At 39.1% G+C, this 21,582-nt stretch overlaps 1 protein-coding gene across 5 annotated transcripts in view; it reads left to right on the top strand.

Moving 5' to 3' along the window:
* The window catches only part of COL28A1 (collagen type XXVIII alpha 1 chain), a 177,025-nt gene that overhangs the window by 90,214 nt on the left and 65,229 nt on the right, over nucleotides 1-21,582 (top strand). For all 5 annotated transcript variants that reach the window (XM_063815224.1, XM_063815223.1, XM_063815221.1 and 2 more), the window contains 5 exons: nucleotides 2,035-2,106; nucleotides 5,443-5,511; nucleotides 6,441-6,509; nucleotides 10,205-10,273; nucleotides 10,364-10,432. In XM_063815224.1, coding sequence (XP_063671294.1) covers nucleotides 2,035-2,106; nucleotides 5,443-5,511; nucleotides 6,441-6,509; nucleotides 10,205-10,273; nucleotides 10,364-10,432 — 348 coding nt within the window. The remainder of the gene's footprint in view (nucleotides 1-2,034; nucleotides 2,107-5,442; nucleotides 5,512-6,440; nucleotides 6,510-10,204; nucleotides 10,274-10,363; nucleotides 10,433-21,582) is intronic.

The raw sequence follows: 21,582 nt of genomic DNA, 5'->3' as shown, positions 1-21,582 counted from the left end.
CCACCACACCCAGCTAATTTTTGTATTTTTAGTAGAGATGGGGTTTCACCATATTGGCCAGGCTGGTCTGGAACTCCTGACCTCATGATCCACCTGCCTCAGCCTCCCAAAGTGCTGGGATTATGGGTGTGAGCCACCGCACCTGGGCTTCTTTCTATTTTTATGTGTAGTTATCAATTCCCATGTAAAGATTGTTATGGATTATATACAAGTCAAGTAAAAATAAAATTTGTATACATATTAGTGTTCTATTCATAATTCTACTAAAATAGTAATTGATGTGTTGTGAACATACTCACTAAAATTGAATCCTTAATCTTAAATGTGAGGATATGAAATTTAAATATATTTGTAGGCTTTTAAACATTTTTGTTTATTGATTTACCAGTCTCAGGGATCCTTTTTGGGTGAGGTGGAGGGGATAACATCATCACGTGAAATATACTTTTAGAAATGCCGATCTGCTAACATTCAGGAGAATTGTTTTTAGGATGTGTTTTTGGAAAATAGGCGCTTGGAGTTAATAACTGAAGCCGTGAGAATGAACAATGTCTCTAAGGAAGAGAGTTGAGGTTTAAACCCCACATTGTAAGGTAGCTGGAGAACAAGAACTCTACAGAATAGGCAGAATGGTAGCATGTTAGGGATACTGAGGAGAAAGGATTTCAAGATGAAAGCAATGGGTGGTATCAGATGCCACCAATAAGGCAAGAAGAATGTGCATTGGAAAGAGAGGCTACTGAATTTGTGGCTTGAGGTGACTTGTGGCTTATGAAAGGCTATTGGAGAAGAGTGGTAGGAACATGTTACATAGCCCAGGTATACCATGGTTCGGTGTTGGCGATTTATTACATGTAATTGGGTTCCTGCTGTTCATTTCTGGGGTGATTTAGGTCAATAACCTAAATTAGTGGTAGTGGAGGGAAGAAAATAAAGAGTTGTGGTTGAATTTTGTCTCTACTGGTAAGTGATAATGATATAAGATATTTGGACATTCAACTTTTTTTTTACACCGGTGCCACTGCTTTACATTAGTGTGGACCATGGAAACCTCTGTGGATTCTACAGGAGGTCATCTCTTCTTAATAAAGTGCCTGCTTTGCTGATGACCTTAGTATAGTCTAATGATTCTCAAAGTGTGGTCCCTGAACCAGCAGCATCAGCATCACCTGGGAATGTTAAAAATGCAAATGCTTGGACCTCAGTGCAGACCTACTAAATCAGAAACTCTGGGTGGAGGGCCCAGCAATCTGTGGTCTAACAAGCTCTCCAGGTGATTCTGTTGCTCAACTTTAAAAACCATGGTATAGTAATTTATATTATAAATATTTAAATAGCCTCAGCTGCAGACCATGAGGAATTTTTTTTTTTCATTTGTTGAGCTGTGTACATCCCTGGATATGGCGCCTTGCAGTTGAACCCTAGTTGAAAGATAGTTTTGAAGGTAAAGGAATTCTTTTGGGAGAGCACTGTTTTACACAACCCTGCTGGGCAACAGCTAGTAGTCAGTTCCTACCTCTGCCCCAGGTTAATGCTCAAGCATCTTCCTGCCAATAAAACTATTGGTCTCTTTTGGGGGAAAGAATTAGACTCCCCAGTGAGGACGAAATAGGGCTGTGATTTTTAAAATGTCTCACTTCATGTTTTAAACCTGAAATAGAAAAATTGAAAAACAGCATGAAAAAGCATAGATAGTACTCATTTCTGAAACTGTGAATGTCTCAGAACCATCTGTTAATAGACCAAGGGTGAAAATGAACTATAAATTCAAACAAAAGTTCCAAAAGAAAGATACAAAACTTATATTTTTGAAAAATAGCAAATCATATTGAATAAATAGTAAAGGCTGAACAATCTGAAGTCATCTGATCTCCTCAAGAACATTGACGAATCCTGCGCAACTGAGCTGTGCTCAGGGCGCACCACTTTAAAATTGGTATTAGTCGAGAATCCGGCTCCGCTATGGTCCTTGCTAGATTAGGGGAGGTTGCTAATACCATACGAAAATCTATATTTTCATAATTATTTTGTTAGGGTGACGAAGGCAAGAAAGGGAGCAAAGGAAATCAAGGACAGAGGGGACTTCCAGGGCCCGAAGGACCAAAGGTATGTTTCTGGTATTGTGACTTATGCTTTGAGGAGTTTGTATTTGTGTCTGGTTTTAATATAGTATTAAATTTCCACTGAAAATTGGATTCCTTGTTTCCTTCCCAACAAGTACAAAACAAATACCCCAAAATAAAAAACCTATAGAAAACATACTATTCCCAGACCGCAATAGAATGGAATAGATTGCATAAAATATGTAATACTCATAGAAATACTTATGTTTCTAATTTGTCTGTCAGTCCTCTCTAGTAACAACCAAATATTCAGAAGTTGGGATAAAATTGGGACCATAGGAGCTATCAGTTCTTCATAATCTTGCTTTACTAAACAACCCAAAAGCCTGAGAGTGAGAGGCAGCACAGTGATGATGAAGGCTCTTCTTTGGAAGGCTGATTGCATCCTCCTGTGCCATGAACCTCTTGGAGCAAGTCGCTTCAATTATAGAAAGAAGATAATGATATGTTCTATTTCACAGAGTTGTTGTGAAGACTGAAAGAGTTAATAAAGCACTTAGCACATTTCCTGGTATATAGTAAGTGTTGAATACATCGAATTATTCAGAGAAAAAAATCAATATGGTGAAATGGGAAGTAGGGGATCTATGTCCTGGTAAATTGTTGATAACACAGTGCTGAGGAAGAAGCGAAGGGGATTCTGAGGTGAGCAATTAAGGATGTGTCCTGACTTAGCCTCAGAGACCCACCATTAAGGTCATTTGAACGTGTCAGGAAACAGAAACTGCAAACCTAAGAGAGTTCATGTCTCTAGAAAGATACTAATTGTGAGAAAGAGACAAGGAGTATATTTTAGGACCAGATGATTAAAAAGCACATTTTTAAAAAATGGTGCTGACAAGATCAGATACAAAACATCACCTGTACACCAGTGACTCTTAAACTTCAGTGTCCATTCAGTGTCCATCGGTATCACCTGGGGATGATTACAAATCCAGATTTCTTGTTACCATCCTCAGCTCTCTGGATTCAGTGGTGAGTGAGCCCAGGAATCTGTGCTTCTCAAGTAAATGCCCTGTGCTGCAGGGAGTTCAAGAAGCACATTATGAGAAGTGCCACTATGTAACAGATGTGTTGTATTAGTATTAATAACAGATTAGTCTTTATGTCCTAGTTACTCTATTTCAAAGTGAACATTTTTCTGTGTTTTGAAATAAAGCTGTTTTTAAAGATGAAGGTGAAGAATTGCCATATGTTAAAGCATAATCACCCCTTAATACAGGGTATTTAAGACCTGTATTTTAATACTCTCCATGATACTTTTCATGGTATAAAAGTAATTGACCTCTTTTTGAAAAAAGAAGTAAAATTAAATCTAGAGACATAATTTTGATTTTCCTTTGGTTTTAGTGAAGAATTTTAACAGGTTCATGTTCTGTTCCTTTGTCAAAGGCTTGGATGGGGTTTTTTTGTGTTTCCCGATTCTTGTCATGTCCTGTGCCATTGCCTTCCAGGTTTGGATTTAAGGACTGGCACATACATGCCTTGGCAAGAACTGGGTCTTAATGGGCCAGTGTGCTCAGCTTGTTGGTTGTATTGGCTAATCAATACAGCGGGAGGCTTCAGCTCTGAAGATGAACACGGCCCTGGGCAGGAGTCTTCACTGGTGAATCTGACTGATGGAGTCCCTGCTGGAGGAAGCAGGATGACTGAAAAGGAAGCTCATGCAATTGAATTTTCAGAGGACATGAGTCAGACGGAGGCAGGAGTAGTCAGCAGTCTGAAAACCTAGAGGGTCATGTTTAGACATAGCATAGAAATAGCTCATTCTCCACGACTCATCTCCACAGTGTTTTTTGTTTGTTTGTTTTGGTAAAGGTCCAGATAGTAAATATTTTAGGTCCTGTAGCCCAAGAGGCAAAATGGAAGATATTATGTAGTTATTTGTATAATGACCACTTGAAAATGTGAAAGCCGTTCATAGCTCAAGGCTGTACAAAACAAGGGGGTGGGCTGGATTTGGCCCACCTACCGTAGAGAAGTAGTTTCCAAACTGTTATGATTATAAACCCCTCCAGTAAAATTTTGATCACATGCCACAGATTTTTAATTTTTTAATTGTGATTTCTATTTATAAGCTATCATACTAATATGTTATGAATTTATATAAATGAAATTTTAATTGATGAGATAAAAACATAGAGACAAGTTGTAATATTTTCTTTATATCCCAGTGGGTCATTTGGAACACCTTGTGGTGTGCGGTGACAATTGCTCTGGAATAGTGTTTTTCACCAGGGGTGCTTCATAAAATTTCATAATCCTGGGCCCCAACCTCTAGAGCTATTGAATCAGAATCTCTGGAGTTTGAACCCAGAACTGTGCATTACCAAACTTTCCTGATAATTCCTCTGCTCTCTAAAATCTGAGAATCACTTGTCTAGATCCAGATGGAACAGGAGAATTACCTGTTGCTCCAGATTGAGTCTTTGAGACTCTAAATATTAGACATCTTCCCCACTAAATGTTTAAAATTTTCTATTAAAAATGTCATTTTTTAAAATCATAGGGGTTCTTTTTTTTGAGACAGCGTTTTGCTCTGTTGCTCAGGCTGGAGTGCAGTGATGCGATCTCAGCTCACTGCAACCTCTGCGTCCAGGGTTTGAGTGATTCTCCTGCCTCAGCCTCTTGAGTAGCTGGGATTACAGGCACATGCCACCATGTCTGGCTAATTTCGGCTATTTTTTTTTTTTTTTGTATTTTTAGTAGCGATGGGGTTTTGCCATGTTGGCCAGGCTGGCCTCAAAACTCCTGACCTCAAGTGATCCGCCAGCCTCGGCCTCCCAAAGTGCTGGGATTACAGGTGTGAGCCACCACACCCAGCCCACAGGGGTTCTACTTCTTAAAAAGGATGTGAGATAACATAGAATGGAAGACTATTATACCTTTGGTCATTAAAATAAAACAACAAAGAAAAAAGAGTTATAACCTAGAAGTACACCCTAAAACATTTGCTGAAGATAATTGCTATATTGAAAAAAAAAATTCTCTTTGAGCTTCCCAACATACAACACAAAAGGGAAGCACCATGAATTGCATAACTTTTATTAGCTAATAAGAGGCTGCACAAGAGATAAAATGTTCCTAACATTCAGTGATTAATTGAACATAGTTATTTAAAAGCACTGAAATCTTACTAGTCAATAACTTTAGCAGTGGTTTACAAAAGATGCTCAAATTATTTTCACATTGGTCTTTGAAACAGATAGAGGTCATAACATAATTTTAAAATCTGCAGACATTTCTATACTTTTCTTAATATTGCTTCTATATGTGCTTTCTCTGCTTGAAATGTAGTGAGCATTTTGCTCTTTTTAAGGGTGAACCGGGCATTATGGGCCCTTTTGGAATGCCTGGAACATCAATTCCTGGACCACCTGGGCCAAAGGTATATATTCTTGGGGATTATTTTCTTTTCCTTGACCCTTTGGCAGTTGGAGAAAAAAAAATCATGATACCAGTGAACTAGAATTTTAGTTTTGGAAGAGCCTTAGAAATGATTCCGTTTAACTCTGAAACTTCACAGACAAGCAAACTACAGCCAGCAGCAGAGTTAGGACTAGAAACCAGATTTTGTGCTCTTGGTCCCAAGCTTGTCACTTTACCCTTCATTACGTCTTCCAAATCCTAAACCCTAATGCAGGTAAGAATTTAGAACATTTATTCAGAAGAATCTACCAGGATTTATAATTGAAGAGTTTAGCGAAGAGATATCCACTCAGGTTGGTTGACTGGTTTATTTTTTGAGACAGTCTCACTCCTTCCCCTAGGCTGGAGTGCAGTGCTGCGATCTTGTCTCACTGCAACCTCCACTTCTTGGGGTCAAGTGATTCTCCTGCCTCAGCCACCCAAATAGCTGGGATTACAGGTGTGCCACCATGCCTGGCTAATTTTTGTGCTTTTAGTAGAGACGGGGTTTTGCCATGTTGCCCAGGCTCATCTTGAACTCCTGGATTCAAGTGACCCGCCTGCCTTGGCCTCCCAAGGTGTTGGAATTATAGGTGTGAGCCACTGTGCCTGGCCTTCACTCAATTTTAAGAGCATTCTCAGCCATTCTTAAAGTCGAAATATTTGAGTCTGAATTGCCACATATTGTTTCAATGGACTTTCTCCCAACAGCAGTAATAGTCTTTACTGACAGGTGTTATTTACTTAGGATTTGAAAGTCCCCTCAAATATGTTTGAAGAATATACTATCTCAAGGTCTGAGATGGACAGATTAAGCTCTTTACAGAGTGGCCAATGGTTTTTTTTGCTATGTGTGCTTGTGATTTCTCGCACAACTGTAGCCTGTGAAATGTTATTTGAAATGTACAGGGAGATAGAGGAGGACCTGGGATACCTGGATTTAAGGGAGAACCTGGACTTTCTATTCGAGGACCAAAGGTATGCTTTATTCATGTTCTTTTTGTTCTTCTGTATCTGAAATAAACGAAGGTAGATTTAATGCATAAGTTGGTTTTTCTACTTGTGAGGTTTCTACATTGATTAACTAAAATGTAAGAATATAGCTATTCCCTTTTTTAAAAAAACAAGCAATCACGTAGTTTATTTTTCATACTTGTGGGGAAAAAGTAGCTCTTATGGTTAAATTTTTGCTGATTAGACAATTGTTTGAAAAATGCTCTTTTGCACTGTCAGTGATACAAGGCATTAAATGGCCTCTGGCCTCTTCATTTACATATTAGTGGCTGAAGTATCTATTCTGCAAAACATTGTCCAAAAAAGCATGTGTGCTTGGAAGCTTTGCTGAATAAAAATTTCCTGTTTTATTTATCCTTTTGAGTTATTTCAAAGGGAAAGACAAATAAGAAGAAACCAGGTTTCTGTAATCATATCTGGTTTTTCATGGCAACGAAGCACCATTTTTCCTCCTCACACTATACCCAGCACCACAGCAAAATTTAGCATGTATAGCATTCCTAGGTGTCAACCAGCATATCTCTGTTTATGAGGACAAGCTTCAGGGCCCCATCATTAGCACTTTTAAAATCAATAGCATGTTGTTACGTAGCTTTGTAACTTGCTTATATTCTCCCATACTAAGTTGTCTTATCTAGATAAAAGGGTTCAAGTACTAAACTGATGACCTTCAAAGTTAAAAGAAGAAAACATGGAGTCATTTTTTAAATAAAATATGATGCAAAACCTGTTGTATAAAACTGACATAAATTGGAGTGGTTCTTTTTAAAGGTAAAGGGAGAATCTTGAGCCTCCCCTGTTTTTATTGCTTTAACAGTCCTCCCTGCTAGAGTGACAGCTGCCTTAGTTTGCCCGGGATTGAAGGGGTTCCTGGAACGCATGACTTTCAGGGCTAAAACTGGGAAAATCTTGGGCAAACTTGGACGAACTGTTCATCTACTTCCCACAGATCCCAAGGTAACCCAAACTACGTAGACCACTCTCTTTAGAAACACAAGGTATATAGACAGCTCATGGAGACAATAGCAAATTTTCTAATGTGAAAACTGCAGCTATGACCTTGATCAATTATATTTGCGTGACAATTTTGATAGATTGAAGCTGTGTATTCACAATCCAATTTATACATCTCTCTCTACTTATACTTCTGTTTGCAATAGGAATACAATCCAATTAAATGTGCTGCTAGAGTTTATAGGCCTCACCTGTTTTCTGTTGATGATTATTAGGCATTATAGGTGATGGTATTTAAAGATATTTGCCTCTTCACTCAATCATTTTGCTACTCCCCTGGACTCTAATGATACTCTTTCTGTTGTTCTTCCCTAGTTCATGAGTTTTTCAGTTTTGGGAGGGTCATACACACCTTTGAAGGTCTGACGGAAGTTTTAGCACATTAATTTCATTTTGTGTAATACTTCAGGGGTCTCCCAGATGCCCCCTAAAGCTGATTTCAAAATACTAGGTTTCCATTTTTACCCTAATTTCTATTGAATGAGAGAAACACTTTGAAGTAAATAACTTTGTAGGACATTTCCTTGAATCCAGTACAGAAAAGCCAAGTGGCAAAATTCCATCTATAAAAATATGGTAAGGAGTCCAAAATAAAAACCTGCTCCTCCTCTTGCTCCTTGATATTTCCTGTTAATAATAGAAGTAACAAGCTACCTGAGATTTTTGCAGGAGCAAGGACAAAGATCTCTATAAAAAGGATGTTTGTAAACTGTGAGTGTTTTCATGGTTTTCCCCTCCACTGTGGTGTCAGACGTTAAACAAGAGCAGCTGCTGACAATTTGTTCTAAGTTTGGACTGTAGAAATAAAAACTGAAAAGTAAATTTTGATTCCAATTTTCTTTTCCTTTTAACTCAACCGGGGAGCTGTTACTGCTTTAGTTTGTTGTTGGCCCTCTCCTTGTGTAAACATGGAGATAAGTGGAAAACTTATTTTGGGACAAGTTTCATATGCAGATGTTTAGAGCTTCATCCTTAAATGTAATTGGAATAGCATAAAAAATTGGTTCTGAGAAGTGACCAGTTCCCCATAGTTGGAATACACCCAAATTTACCTGTCCTGAAGACCATGGGCTTCCTTTCTCTCATTCAACTTTAAAAAATCACCTTGAGTTTTTGTTGATGATGAATAGTAGTTTAAATTTTTATGAGTGGCCACATATTTCCTAAAGATGATCATTCTTAAGAAAGTTAACCACATAAAAACAGCCTTTTAGATTTAATAGGAAATAACAGCTGTTGCATTCCTGGTTTTTAAAATAAAGTTTCTGATTGCTTAAAGAGTATATAAAAAATTTTCCCCTGTTCCCAGTCAATTATTCATTTATTGGAGTATAGTTGAGAATAGTTTTTGAGAGTTGGACTTTGGGCAGTATTTTCACTTGGAATAATGGCAATTTGATCTCCGAGTTTGCTTGCATATGAGGAAAGTTCTTAAGAGTCCTGCTACTTTCTTTCTACATTCTTGGAAAACAAAGGTCTGCCTGTTGTTAGAGTTTCCTCCCAATATAAAGAAAAACCATAAATATTTTAAAACATGAGCAGCTCTTTATCAAAACAAGGGCTGCATATTGACAAGGGCTGTTGTAAGAGTCATCAACAACAGATCGGTGTAACAGATAGGTGGAATATGTTGTAAAAAGAAGTATTACAAGTTTTAAATAAAAGCTTAATGGACTTGTAGGTAACCTTTTTTTTTTTTTTTTTTTAAATGAGGCAGAGCCTCGCTCTGTCGCCCAGGCTGGAGCACAGTGGTGTGATCTCTTCTCACTGCAGCCTCAGCTTCCCAGGTTCAAGCAATTCTCCTGCCTCAGCCTCCTGAGTAGCTAGGATTACAGGCACCCGCCACCATGCCCAGCTAATTTTTGTATTTTTAGTAGAGACGGGGTTTCACCATGTTGGCCAGGCTGGTCTTGAACTCCTGACCTGGTGATCCACCCACCTCAGCTTCCCAAAGTGCTGGGATTACAGGCCTGAGCCACCACACCCGGCCACTTGTAGGTAATCTTCTAAAAGATCCTTCTTAATTTTTTTCTCTCCCCCCGTTTTACTTTAGTCAGAAATTTTCTGATTTCTGTTTGTGAGACAGTTATAAGTCTTAGAAAACTCTGTTGTCTAAAGGACAATAATCACCCCTCCCTGCTCTTTCTGTAGGAGACTAAGGGCCGCTACTAAAAGTGTTTGATGCCTAAGGTCATCACTGGAAAACAATATTTACAACTTTTTCCTAGGTCTCAAGATATGAATCACAAACTCTATCCCTTCATAACTTGTTTTTGAAAAATTAATGTGTTTTTATTTTCATCTGGGTTTATTTATTCCCTGTATAATTCGGGCCCCATTAATGAAGACAATAGATTTAACGCAGCAATAGGAAACTGTAGTTATCCCACACTCAAAATTTTGCTATGTATTCTTTTCTACTCTTCTCACATTGTGCTTAATAAATTTTCTTTTTTATACTTCTTCTTGATTTATGATGCGCTAAAAATTTATAATTTTAAGAATTAAAATATTAGCAATAAGTCATTTTCTAACTCCCGGGTTAGAAATCGACCGTTGGCATATTGAGCTGGTGTTATGCTTAAGTTTGACCAGGTGTTTTATAGTTGAGTCTCATGATATCACTGATGTTGGAATTTACCCAGGGTGTCCAAGGCCCTCGGGGACCAGTGGGTGCTCCAGGACTCAAAGGTGATGGCTATCCTGGTGTGCCTGTAAGTGGGACATTTTTTTCTTCCCTCCCTCCTTTTTGAGTGTTGCATACTACAAGGATGCTCACTCCCTCCCTTACTGTGTCATCTCAGGGACCTCGTGGATTACCAGGACCCCCTGGGCCGATGGGTTTACGTGGAGTGGGAGACACGGGAGCAAAGGTAAGACTTTAAAGTAGGCAACGTACTAGCTTCTAAGAGTGCACCTATAGGTAGGTGACTTTGGTAAAAATAAAATTTTTTATCAGCTAGAAGAGTAGAGGTGTCTGAAATAATTGATAAAGTTATTTGCCCTTATCTATAGACTTCCTGGGGAACTAATCTGAACATGTAGACTAACTTTATGGTTTGGGTCCTCCTTCTCTGATAGCAACTCGCATTCCTTTGCTGCTTCCTCTTCTTATACCAAGATCAGGGTTCAAGTCGGAGATCTCCTCTCTCCTCTAGCCATACTCTTTCCCTAGATACTCTCGTCCAGCCCCATGGCTTTAACCACTGTCCACACACTGATGACTTCCAAATACCTATCTTTTCTCCCTTAAAATCTGGTCTCATGTATCTAATTTCCTACCATGTATCCCCTCTTGGGCTTCTCACAAACATCTCTAATTTAAAATAATCCAAAATAAGATCCTTGATTTTTGCCCCATAACCCTGCAAATGGCTCTTCCATGCTCAAGCCAGAAGGATTAAGCATCATCCTTTGTTCCTTCCTTTCCCTCTCCTTCCTCCACACCTAGTCCTTTGGTAAATCCTGTCAATGCTACCGCCAAAATATATCTCAACTCTGGCTCCTTTTTTTCTTTCTGCTTCTGCCAGGCAGACTATGTCATCTCTTACGTGGGCTGTAAAAATAGCCTCTTCATTGGTCTTCCCTCTGTTCCACCTCTGTCCTCCTATAACTTAGCAGGAAGAGTGGTCTTTTAAAACCGTAAATCAGAGCATACACCATTCCTTCCTAGAAACACCCTGGTGGCTTCTCTTTCAGACTTTGAACACTTCCCATGGCCTTGAAGATCCTTCATGCCCCGACTGCAGCTTCTGTCATTTCTCCCTGGCTGCCGACATTCAGCCAAAATGGCCTGTCCTACTTCAGCTCATTCCTGCATCAGGGACTCGCCAGGATGGCTGATTATTAAAAGCTTAGCTCAAATCTCACCTCCCCGACCACCCATACAGAAAGCATTACTACCCCAACCCCTCTGTATGTTTTCCATGTAGCGTGTATCACTTTCTGAGATCATCTTCCTCGTTTATTTCTCTGCATATTCCATGAGAGTGAAGGTTTTCCTGGAGGCAGGCTTCTTGCTTTGTTCCCTCCTAACTTCATGTCACCAGAACTAGGTGTACCATTCAGTAGGAGCTCTACAACCTGTTGAATGAATGGAAAATGAATAAATGATCAATATTACCCTAAAGGGAGAATTTTTCCTTTGAAATATATCTACTTACTTAGTTTTTTGAATGTTTCCAGGTCATTAGAGAGAAAAGATGTTGTATGTGCTTAATGCCAACTTCTCCCCTTGGTTTTTGCCCCTGCCACAAAATTTAGAAGTGCCTCTTTGCCCTCTCCCAGGTGGAATAAAAGATTGGAGACCCATGGCACTAAATTTCATCTTTAAAAGGGAATCTTGATAGCTGCCTCATCTCTGCTTCTGGGGGTAATGATGAGAGTCCAATGAGGATGTATCTGGAAGTGCTGTGTACACTGTACAGACAGGACAAACCCAAGGTGCTTCGATGAAGGATCTGGCTTGGTCTGACTGAGGACTACATCAGATCCTTGAATAAGCCTCAACTGTATCAATAAACTGCACCAAATTTGGGTACTGATGTATTCTTTTTTCTTTAAGGCATAGCACCTGTCAAAATACTAAAATAAAAAAAAATAGAAAGAGAAATTCAATAGGTAAACCTCGTATCTTATGCTGTGAGTGAAACAATGGTAAAAACTTGTATATTGAATATTTAGGGAAGTAGAAGCTTATTTCTATGTAAAATAAAACATGAAATAAAATATGTTAAATATATACTAGAATGTGTGTATTCCAATGGAAACAGATGATCATTTACATTTTCACAGAGTAGATTATTATGAATTTTTTATATAACTAGACATGATGTTATATTAAATTATACTATTATGTTACTGCTTTACATTGAGCAATAATAATAAATACAGGCACTTAGGCACAGATAAAGAACACTTAAAAAACTAGCCAGGTGTGGTGGCTCATGCCTGTAATCCCAGCACTTTGGGAGGCTGAGGTGGGCAGATCACCTGAGGTCAGGAGTTTGAGACCAGCCTGGCTAACATGGTGCAACCCCGTCTCTACTAAAAATACAAAAATTAGCTGGGCGTGGTGGTGCACGCCTATAATCCCACCTGCTCAGGAGGCTGAGGCAGGAGAATTGCTTGAACCCGGGAGGTGGAGGTTGCAGTGAGCTGAGATCACACCACTGCACTCCAGCCTGGGCGACAGAGCGAAACTCCATTTCAAAAAAAAAGAACATAAAAAACCCAATTCTTATGAATATTTCACTGTGTCAGATTATCTAAGATACAGACTAAAACATTTACTAAATGATTGCATATGCCATGTTCCTCCAAAAGTCCCCTGTATTTGCCTTCGTCTACATTTTAGGGGGAAAAAGATAAGAAACAAAGGGTTCAAAACTTCATCTTGCCTATTGTTTTTTTGAAATGGCTAATATGCTGCCAGAAGATGTGTCTTAAGTGAAACTCCCATTGTCTGAGTGAGCCCACACGGAAGGCTGAGTGGAAGCGGCAGTCCATGGTTTGCTTCCAGCTGCAGGCAGAGCCCGGGGAGAAGAGCACTAGGTAGGACCTACCTGTCTGCACGCCTCCCTCTCACCTGCTTTTCCTTCCTTCCATTGCTTCTTGTCTCTTCCCATGGAAATTGTGTTGTTCAGAATTTCTCTAGCCCTGGAAGGAGACATTAGGAGGGTGAGCTGGTCTTAGAATCAAGGGAACTTGGATCATAAACTTGAAAATAAAGGAAAGTCTAAAAGAAAATACCAGCTTCTAAGTAACTTTAAAAATCATCTCTCCTTTTTTACAGGGGCTTCAAAATTTCTATGTGGCCTTTTTTTCTGAAGAAAACTTCTGGAAACACACACGCATACACACCCCCTCCCCCCCCCACACACACAGAGCACAGAGAGAGATAGAGAGAGTGTGTGTGTGTGTGTGTGTGTGTGTGTGTGTGTGTGAGAGAGAGAGAGAGGGAGATTCATAGACAGAAACTGGCAAAGAAAGGAAGATAATTCCAGTTAACTTTGCCCTTCTTGCTTGGTAAAGTACGGGAAATTCTGAAAATACCAAAAATTGTCCATGGCAGCGGAAGCAGAGGACCCAAATGTGTGCAAAATTTCTCCCCTTTTGAGTTAAAATGACAGTGAAACTGTATATATGTGTGTGTGGTAGTAGAGCCATATGGATCCTGATATGTTTTTCATTTAAGCTTTGTGTAGTCGCCTTAAAATTGTGGCCTTAGGGCATTAACTTACAAAACAAATGTGTTTTGAAATGAGGAAACCATTAAGGTTGACGATGAATTTATGGTGGGTTTTGGTGCTGTTTAGTTAAGGTCACATGTGTTTAGCGTATGACACAGACATTAAACTCAAAGCTTCTGTGTTTCAAAACATATAAAAAGCAGTCCCTGACATCTAGCACCCTTGTGGTTCTCCGTGGCTCTTTTCCAAGTGGAAAAATTCCCTACAACATCAGTGGTTATTGTCCTTCTGGATACAATTACCTTGAATTTAATTCAAATTCGGCAAGACCTTCTGAGATATTTCTAAAATTCTTGTAAAAACTACAACTTTGAAGGAGAGAGGAGATATCGATTTTAAACTCACCTTTGAAACATGCTGGGAAGAGGAACTGATAATTTGGTTACTTGCTAAGTGGGAAGTGCTCATCCAGTGTCCTCACTCCTGGATCCAATCTCCTGGCTCGTTGATGGGGAAACCAAGCTCCAAGCCCCACCCATCACTGCCTGCTTTTCTTCACTGGAGCCTTAGATATTAAGGGCACTTCTTGTGATTTGAGGGCAAACATGCCATACGTCTCATTTCTCTTTGAGGAGCTGCAGATAACTCTGTTCCTGTGTTTTCACCCCCGAAGCTTTGTAAGGTACATGTAGCATAAGGGCTGATTTCCTGATGTCTTTGATATAAGAGTTTATTTCTGGCCTCATAGAAAAGGAATATAAGACGTGGCTCTCCTGAGTTCACTAAGGGCAGGTACAGCCTACCATGCCCGTCTCTTAGCTTTTTTCAGGCCCTCTCAGGGAGCTGGATCATCACAGAAAAAGCTATGACTCACTCCAAAGCCTTGGAGTGGTTGAACTTAGCCGGATCTTTGCACAGAGGAGATCTAACCTGGATTTGGGGTTAGGACCTCTTAACCATCAAGTTGTTGGCATAAGTCTGTTGGCAGAAAAGACTTGTTGGATTGTTGTTGTTATTACAGGTATAATTACTATTATCATTGTCATGATTACGTATTACCTAAATATTTCCAGAATATGATGACATTTTTAACAGTCCCCCTGTTTTATAGATGAAGAAATGAAGAACCAGAAGGTTGAGCAACTTGCCTCTTTACAATAGAAACATTTTTGATACTATATTTGTTTTGTATATGAGAGGGGCTATGGATATGGATGAATGAATGAAAAACTAAATGGATGAATAAATCAGAGCAGAAAGCATGACTTACCCTGATCCACAGATGCTCAATCTCCTATGCTGTCCGTCTTCTATCTAGGCACTGTTTTGTGTGCAGTTGGATTGTTTCCCCTTTCAGCCTAGCTTTTCTATTGTCAAAACTTAAATTATATAAACATTAAAGAGAAGCATAAACCCCAAACCCAAAAGAGTTAAATATTTTTCAGTAACTTTAAATGTTTGAGTATTGTAAATACATGCTTTATTTGACAAAAGTGACCCATAGCCATAAAATGCAAGTCTATGTGGAATTCCACTGAGTATCATTATTCTAAAAATGTTCCCAGCATCTGAATTGCCCCTCTGTTCTCTGCAATGGCTCACATATGTACACTCCACCAACAGGCATTGGTGGAACAGAGGACCGATTCACACAGAGATACATTAGGAATGTGTGAATTCCATTGGCAGACATAGACTGGACAAGGAACTCCATTTTTGAACAGTGCCCAACAAGGAGGGCTGGCCTAGGATACAGACTTAATGAAGTTAAGGGCATGTAATTCCAAAGTGGACTTGAAGAAAGCCACCTCCCTATAATATGACTGCAAAATTGCTTCAGCCTGGACAATCAGCCCAAAACAGAACTAATTAAAGCCAGAGCCATACAAAGTTTACACCCTAGGCAGTTTGACCCAGAGGTTTCAGAAAGGGTCATATCCAAGACCAGGAAAAGGTTACTCCCCAATGCAGTTATATGCCTGATCTCTAAAATCTGAGCTGCACTCTAGTAGTCCACCTCATGACTTTCAATATTGCTTTCATCTCTCCTTGCTGTTTTCCTAGCTTTGTATTTCTCTTCTTATGAGTATGTACGTACTTTTCCTTCAGCCCTGGAGACACATGGTAAATCCCCTTAACATTCATTGCCCACATCACCATAAACATACTGTTATTTTTGATCATGCAGACTTGGAGGAACTTTCTCCCAGTGGAAAATTATATTCAGTTTTAGTACAAGACAGCCTGCTCTTCTCACTGTTGTAAGGGGCAGTATCAATATTTCTGTTTTCAAGGTTTCTAACCAAGCTAAATAAGAAAGACTCTTCCTCTCCAATGAAGTTCTTGGCAAAAGGCCATCATTTGCTTATCTTTGATGAGATGATTTTGAGAAAAGGAAAAAATAAGAAGTTTTAAAATTGTCAGGGACTATGAGATACAACTGTTTTGGGGTGAATATTAAAGTTTTAGGAGATAAATTGATTCAAGTAATTGAAAATACTTTAAATACTTTGAAATTTAAAGGTGAAAAAATACTTGAGAGGAAATGTAGCAATTTGAGAACTTTGTTTTCTAGCATTTGTATAATTATTTTCTCATCCCCATGATGATCATGCTGACAGTTGGTACTATCTTCCTATTCATATTAAAGGGTGTCATTGAGAAATGACTGAGTCATATGACAACGGTCATTTAGTAATCAATACACATTGCCAATATGTGCATATACTTAGAAAAAAGCCTCTAAAACTTCCATTGACATTCTGGCTACCACGAGTGAGGTATTCTAGAGGTCCTAACACATGACATAGGTGGAATTATGTAAGTCATTCCAGAGTTCTGCCTATGTTTGTGGTAGTTGGAGTAGTTATATCTTAATTTTATTTAAAAACCGGAAAGAAAGAAACATAAGGCAGCTGCTATCATCACTTTGACTTCTACCTTATTTTAAAACCCAGTCATTCCTCAGTTTCATCATTTAGCAGAATCTTTAGAGTACCATTCCTTGGAACATCCTTAAGAGGCTGATTCTTTCACAGTGAATTTAATTTGCTTTTATTGTCCCCAAAGTAGAAAAGCATGAAATCACTTTTGGAACAAGTATATCTTGCTTCCACCTTCTTCTCAAAGAGTGGCAGGAACTTAGCTGGCACAAAGGGAGAGAGTATGATTAAAGCCTCATTAGTGTGTGGGGGAGTAAGGGGGAGGAAAATAATCTAATGGGCTGATTATTTCCTCAAATATTATATTGATATTTTTAGAAAACTCATAAGGTATAGTGGGTTGTTTCCTTGTCACTGCTCCACCTTGAAACCTTGCCACTTATTAGCTGTGTGACCTCAGCAAGTCGTTTAGTCTCCCTGAGGCTTAGCATTCTTATCTGTGATTTGGGATAATAATGCCTACTTCACAGGTTTATTATGATAAATTAATAGACTAATGTATGTAAAACATCTTTATGAATTCTAACAAATTAAAATATAATTAGTGGTAGTAGCCATTTTATGCATCACGCTGCCAAATCACACACATTGTAGGATGGATAAGAAGAGAGATTAAGAACTGGTATAGGTAGGAGATCTGGAATGAAGTCAATTAACACATTGGAGTAAACCACAAAACCAAGGATTAGCAATGGAGGGAAAATGGGACGGGAAGACTTAGAGGGCTGGATCCTTGTGCAGGTCGTGTGGGACCTGTGTAATACAGGATGAATCTTGTAATCCAGGATGTTCTTCTCCTTGAAGAGGGTGTGACTGGCAATGTAGGGAAAGGACTTTTACAGTTTCACAGCCCAACAGCTGAGGTTTTTGCATTAAGTGACAGCTGGAAGAAAGTCTATGGAAAAGTTAGCGTCTTGCATCTAGTCCCAGTCAACATCAAAATGGGAGATGGGTTCTGGAGTCATACCTGGGTTTGAATTGCTTCAGACTGCCTGGTTTTTGGCAAGTCATGTATCCTGCTGTAGCCTCAGTTTCCTTATCTGTAAAATGGAATAAGTTGATGTTGATAAGATCAGGTAAGATAATGAATGAAAAGTTCCTGCTGCATAATAAACTTAATAAGTATTATTTTTATTTATTATTTATTATAATAGTTTTAATATTAACCAAAGTGAAGATTTACTAATGAGAAAATGAATGAATGTGTTTGCTCTCCTCTTTCTTCTTTCATTTAAAAAGGGAAAGCTTCAATGTGTGAGTTTTAGAACTATCATAAGATGATGTGTATTTTTAAAGGAGTTAAAATTATCCACTCTGCAAGGTTATGGTCTAGGTAGTCTTCACTGAATCATTTGTTAAGTTCATATGCACAAATACTGCAGACAGTCCTGAATTTGGCCATTTCCTGTGAAAATGAAAGTAGTATCTCCCATCTAGAATCCCTTTTGCGGGCCAAGAGGAAGTGGTATGCCATCTAAACAGTCCATTATTCTTCTTTTGAGAGAGTGGGTGCAGGGGTTAGGGATAAGGCTAAGACTGTCATCTTAGGAAAGTGATAGATGTTGTTACCAATGGCGACTCTAGAATTTGCTCACACGTCTGTTCATTATCTCCTAATACAAGGGCTCCCTCTGCAGGCTCCAACAACCCTCAGCTGTTGCGTGGGAAGCTATGTCCAGCTATGCGAGAACCTGTTGTAATTCCTTTATTTGTGAATGTTGCTGTATCCACTGACAATAAACTGTGTATCTGAAAATATCACAGGTCAACGCACTTCTTAGGTACCTATGGTGCTGCCTTATGACAAAACCAGTGCCGTCAAATGGCCAAGCAAGACCTGTCCGCAATTCTCTTGCTCACATTTACCTGGTGTGGTGGCCTAACATGGACACGTGGCCCATGGAACCACAAAAGATCATTTTCAAAGACCCCACCATAGTGGAGAGACACTACTTCTGTGGATTCTCAGAACATTAGATGCCTAATGTTCCCATCTATCCAAGTATGGTACATATACACTGAGGAACAACTCTCATGCCGTGTTACAGACCAATTCTAATATCTGCAGAATGTTAAGACTTGATTTAAAGTCTATTAGATTCACAAAAGCATTGCTATAAGTCATTATTTTCCCGTAGTTTGAAAGATACAAAAGATTATTTAGATATGTGAAACATAGCTATATGTCAACAATTATATGTATAAGGATGGACAGTTTGTTTTAGGTGAACACTGAAGGACCACAGATGATATGGAACACATCTTAAATTCATTGGCTGAGGCTGCGGGACAGAGAGAACAGTAAGGTATCTACAGGGTCAGCTGTCCTACTGCAGTTGGCCTTCAGATACTCCCAAAGGTTGAGGGTTAGGGGGAAGTGAATAAGGGAGACTGTGAAGGAGAGAATGAATAGCAACACTGAGCATTGACAAGGCTGGCCTGAGGTAAACTGTGGACCTATTTTAACTGCTTTTCCCGCTTGCTTTCCCATGTGTGGATATTAGTATGATTAATACTAGTTGAGGGGAGGTTTTAGCTAACATTCTCACACAAAAAAATCATGAATTAAATACTACAGTGTCAAATTTTTTCTTAAAACATACTACTTTGTTAAAAAAAATCTTGCCTTCTCTCCGTATCCCTATGTTAAAAAAAAATTATGTAACATTTGGTACATCCCAAGAATACACACAACAGATGTAAATTCTAATGATGTTGAATCTACCTGTGTGCTCCTCCCCTTTGCCCAGTTTTAATATCTTTAAAATCATGAATTATTATTAAGGGGGTCTATTACAGCAACACTATCTCAGGTTCACTGGAGAGACTTTTGCTGGATATTATTTATGGATTTTTAAAAATTGTATTAAAACAATTATGAAAATTAAGCATGCACAAAAGTGGAAAGACTAGTGAAATGAACTCTCATTTACATATCACACTTCCTTAACAATTATCAACACATAGTTGATCTTGTTTTAGCTATATTCTTCACTCCTCCCCTCACCACATTATCCTGAAGCAATCCTCAGACATCACCCATATAAAGCTTTAGCATTTGTCATTCAAATGTAAGAACTCTTTTTTAAAAACTTGAGTGCAATACTATTATCCAACCTAAAACAAATGAACGATTCCTTAATATAGCAGATATCCAGCATTCACATTTCCAAGCTTGTCTTACCCATTTGCTGCAATTGGTTTGTTTGGATTGGGATCCAAATCATGCCCACACATTGCATTTGATTGAATTAGCTCTTAAATCTCTTTTAATCAAAGTAGACTCCTCCCTTGTTTTTAGCTCGCAGTTAGTGCATGTGTTATTTGTACTCGCGGATTTGCTGATGATATCCTCATGGTGTTGTGTAACGTGTTTCTCCCTCTTCCGTCTATTACTGTAAGCTGGTAGTAATAGCCGGCAGGAACTTGGGGACACTCAAAGCTGGTAGGTCTAGAGACGTGTTTACATCCAGGTTCAGTTTTTTCTAGGCCAGAATATTGATAGGTAGGGTGGTGTATTCTCTAATGTATCGCAGCAGGAGGCACATGGTGTCTGGCTATATCCTTCCTTTTTTTTTTTTCTTTTTTGGAGACAGAGTCTCACTCTGTCACCCAGGCTGGCGTGCAATGGCGCGGTTTTGGTTCACTGCAACCTCTGCCTCCCGGGTTCAAGTGATTCTCCCGCCTCAGCCTCCCCAGTAGCTGGGAGTACAGGTGCCTGCCGCCACGCCTGGCTAATTTTTGTATTTTTAGTAGAGACACTGTTTCATTACATCGGCCAGGGTGATCTCAAACTCCTGACCTTGTGATCCACCCGCCTCGGCCTCCCAGAGTGGTGGGATTACAGGTGTAAGCCACTGCGCCCAACCTGGCCATATCCTTCCTAACCTTTTCACCTCATCATGGAAGGGCACAGGTGAATGGAAATGAATGAGAGGAAGCCACCAAATCTGGGGTGGGTTGGGGTGACTGAGCAAAGAGGAGTATTATTTTTGATAAAACCCAAAATCATTGAATGTTTTATCAAAAATAATACTCCTCTTTGCTCAATGATTTTGGGTAAGATTTACTTAACTATGCTTCCTTGTTTTGTTGGAGAGTGTCAAAATGTTTGGAAGAGAAAAGACATGTCCTTTTAAGATGTAGCAAAGTGTATGAATCAGTCAGGTGTAGTTGGAGAACTTCAGGCAGTGAACTTACACACTCTCCCTTTGAAAGTACTTCATAGGTACTCAAGAAAGGAGTGCTAATGGAAATGTATGTACTACAGGGTTTTCATGTTCTCTACTTGGAGCCCTTGATGTTGGAGTGATCCTTTCAGCCAGCAGGAACTTGGGGACACTCAAAGATGGGAGTCAGTAGGAGAGAGGTGTTAAAGAGATAATTAGCACCCGTAGCCTTAGAAGCAGCTAAGTACTAAGTGGAACAGATGGAGACAGTATAATAAAAGTGGTCTGTAAGCAAAATAGAAATACATAATTATGAAAGTAGATATTAAAAGAATTAAGTCAGTAATAAAGTACAGTTTTAAAGTGGCCCCCGTCCTTTTAAGGGCTTGTGTTATCTGGAAGTATTTTAGAGTTTATAAGTAGAAAGTAAATTAAAAGATGGACTGTTTTCCTGAATGAACAACTTCAACGTTTCTTGTAATTTATGGTTTTTGCAGTGTTGGAAGCTGGAAGCTGTTTAGCTGGTAACAGGATATGGGCAAAACAGGACCTAAGTCAAAGGTCTTAGGTGATAGTTCAAAGCCTGACCCTGGTTCTTCTTTTTCTTTATTACTTTATTCAGGCATATTTTACACATTCTAGAATTCATCCTTTTTAAGTATAAAATTCAATGGTTCTTTAAGTAAATTTGCTACTAAGCTATACAGCCATCACCATAAAT

Source organism: Pan troglodytes, chromosome 6 (genome assembly GCF_028858775.2).
Source record: "Pan troglodytes isolate AG18354 chromosome 6, NHGRI_mPanTro3-v2.0_pri, whole genome shotgun sequence".
Classification (NCBI taxonomy): Eukaryota; Metazoa; Chordata; class Mammalia; order Primates; family Hominidae; genus Pan; species Pan troglodytes.
Note: the sequence above shows the minus strand (reverse complement) of the source record. Positions and strands in the feature narration are given on the sequence as shown.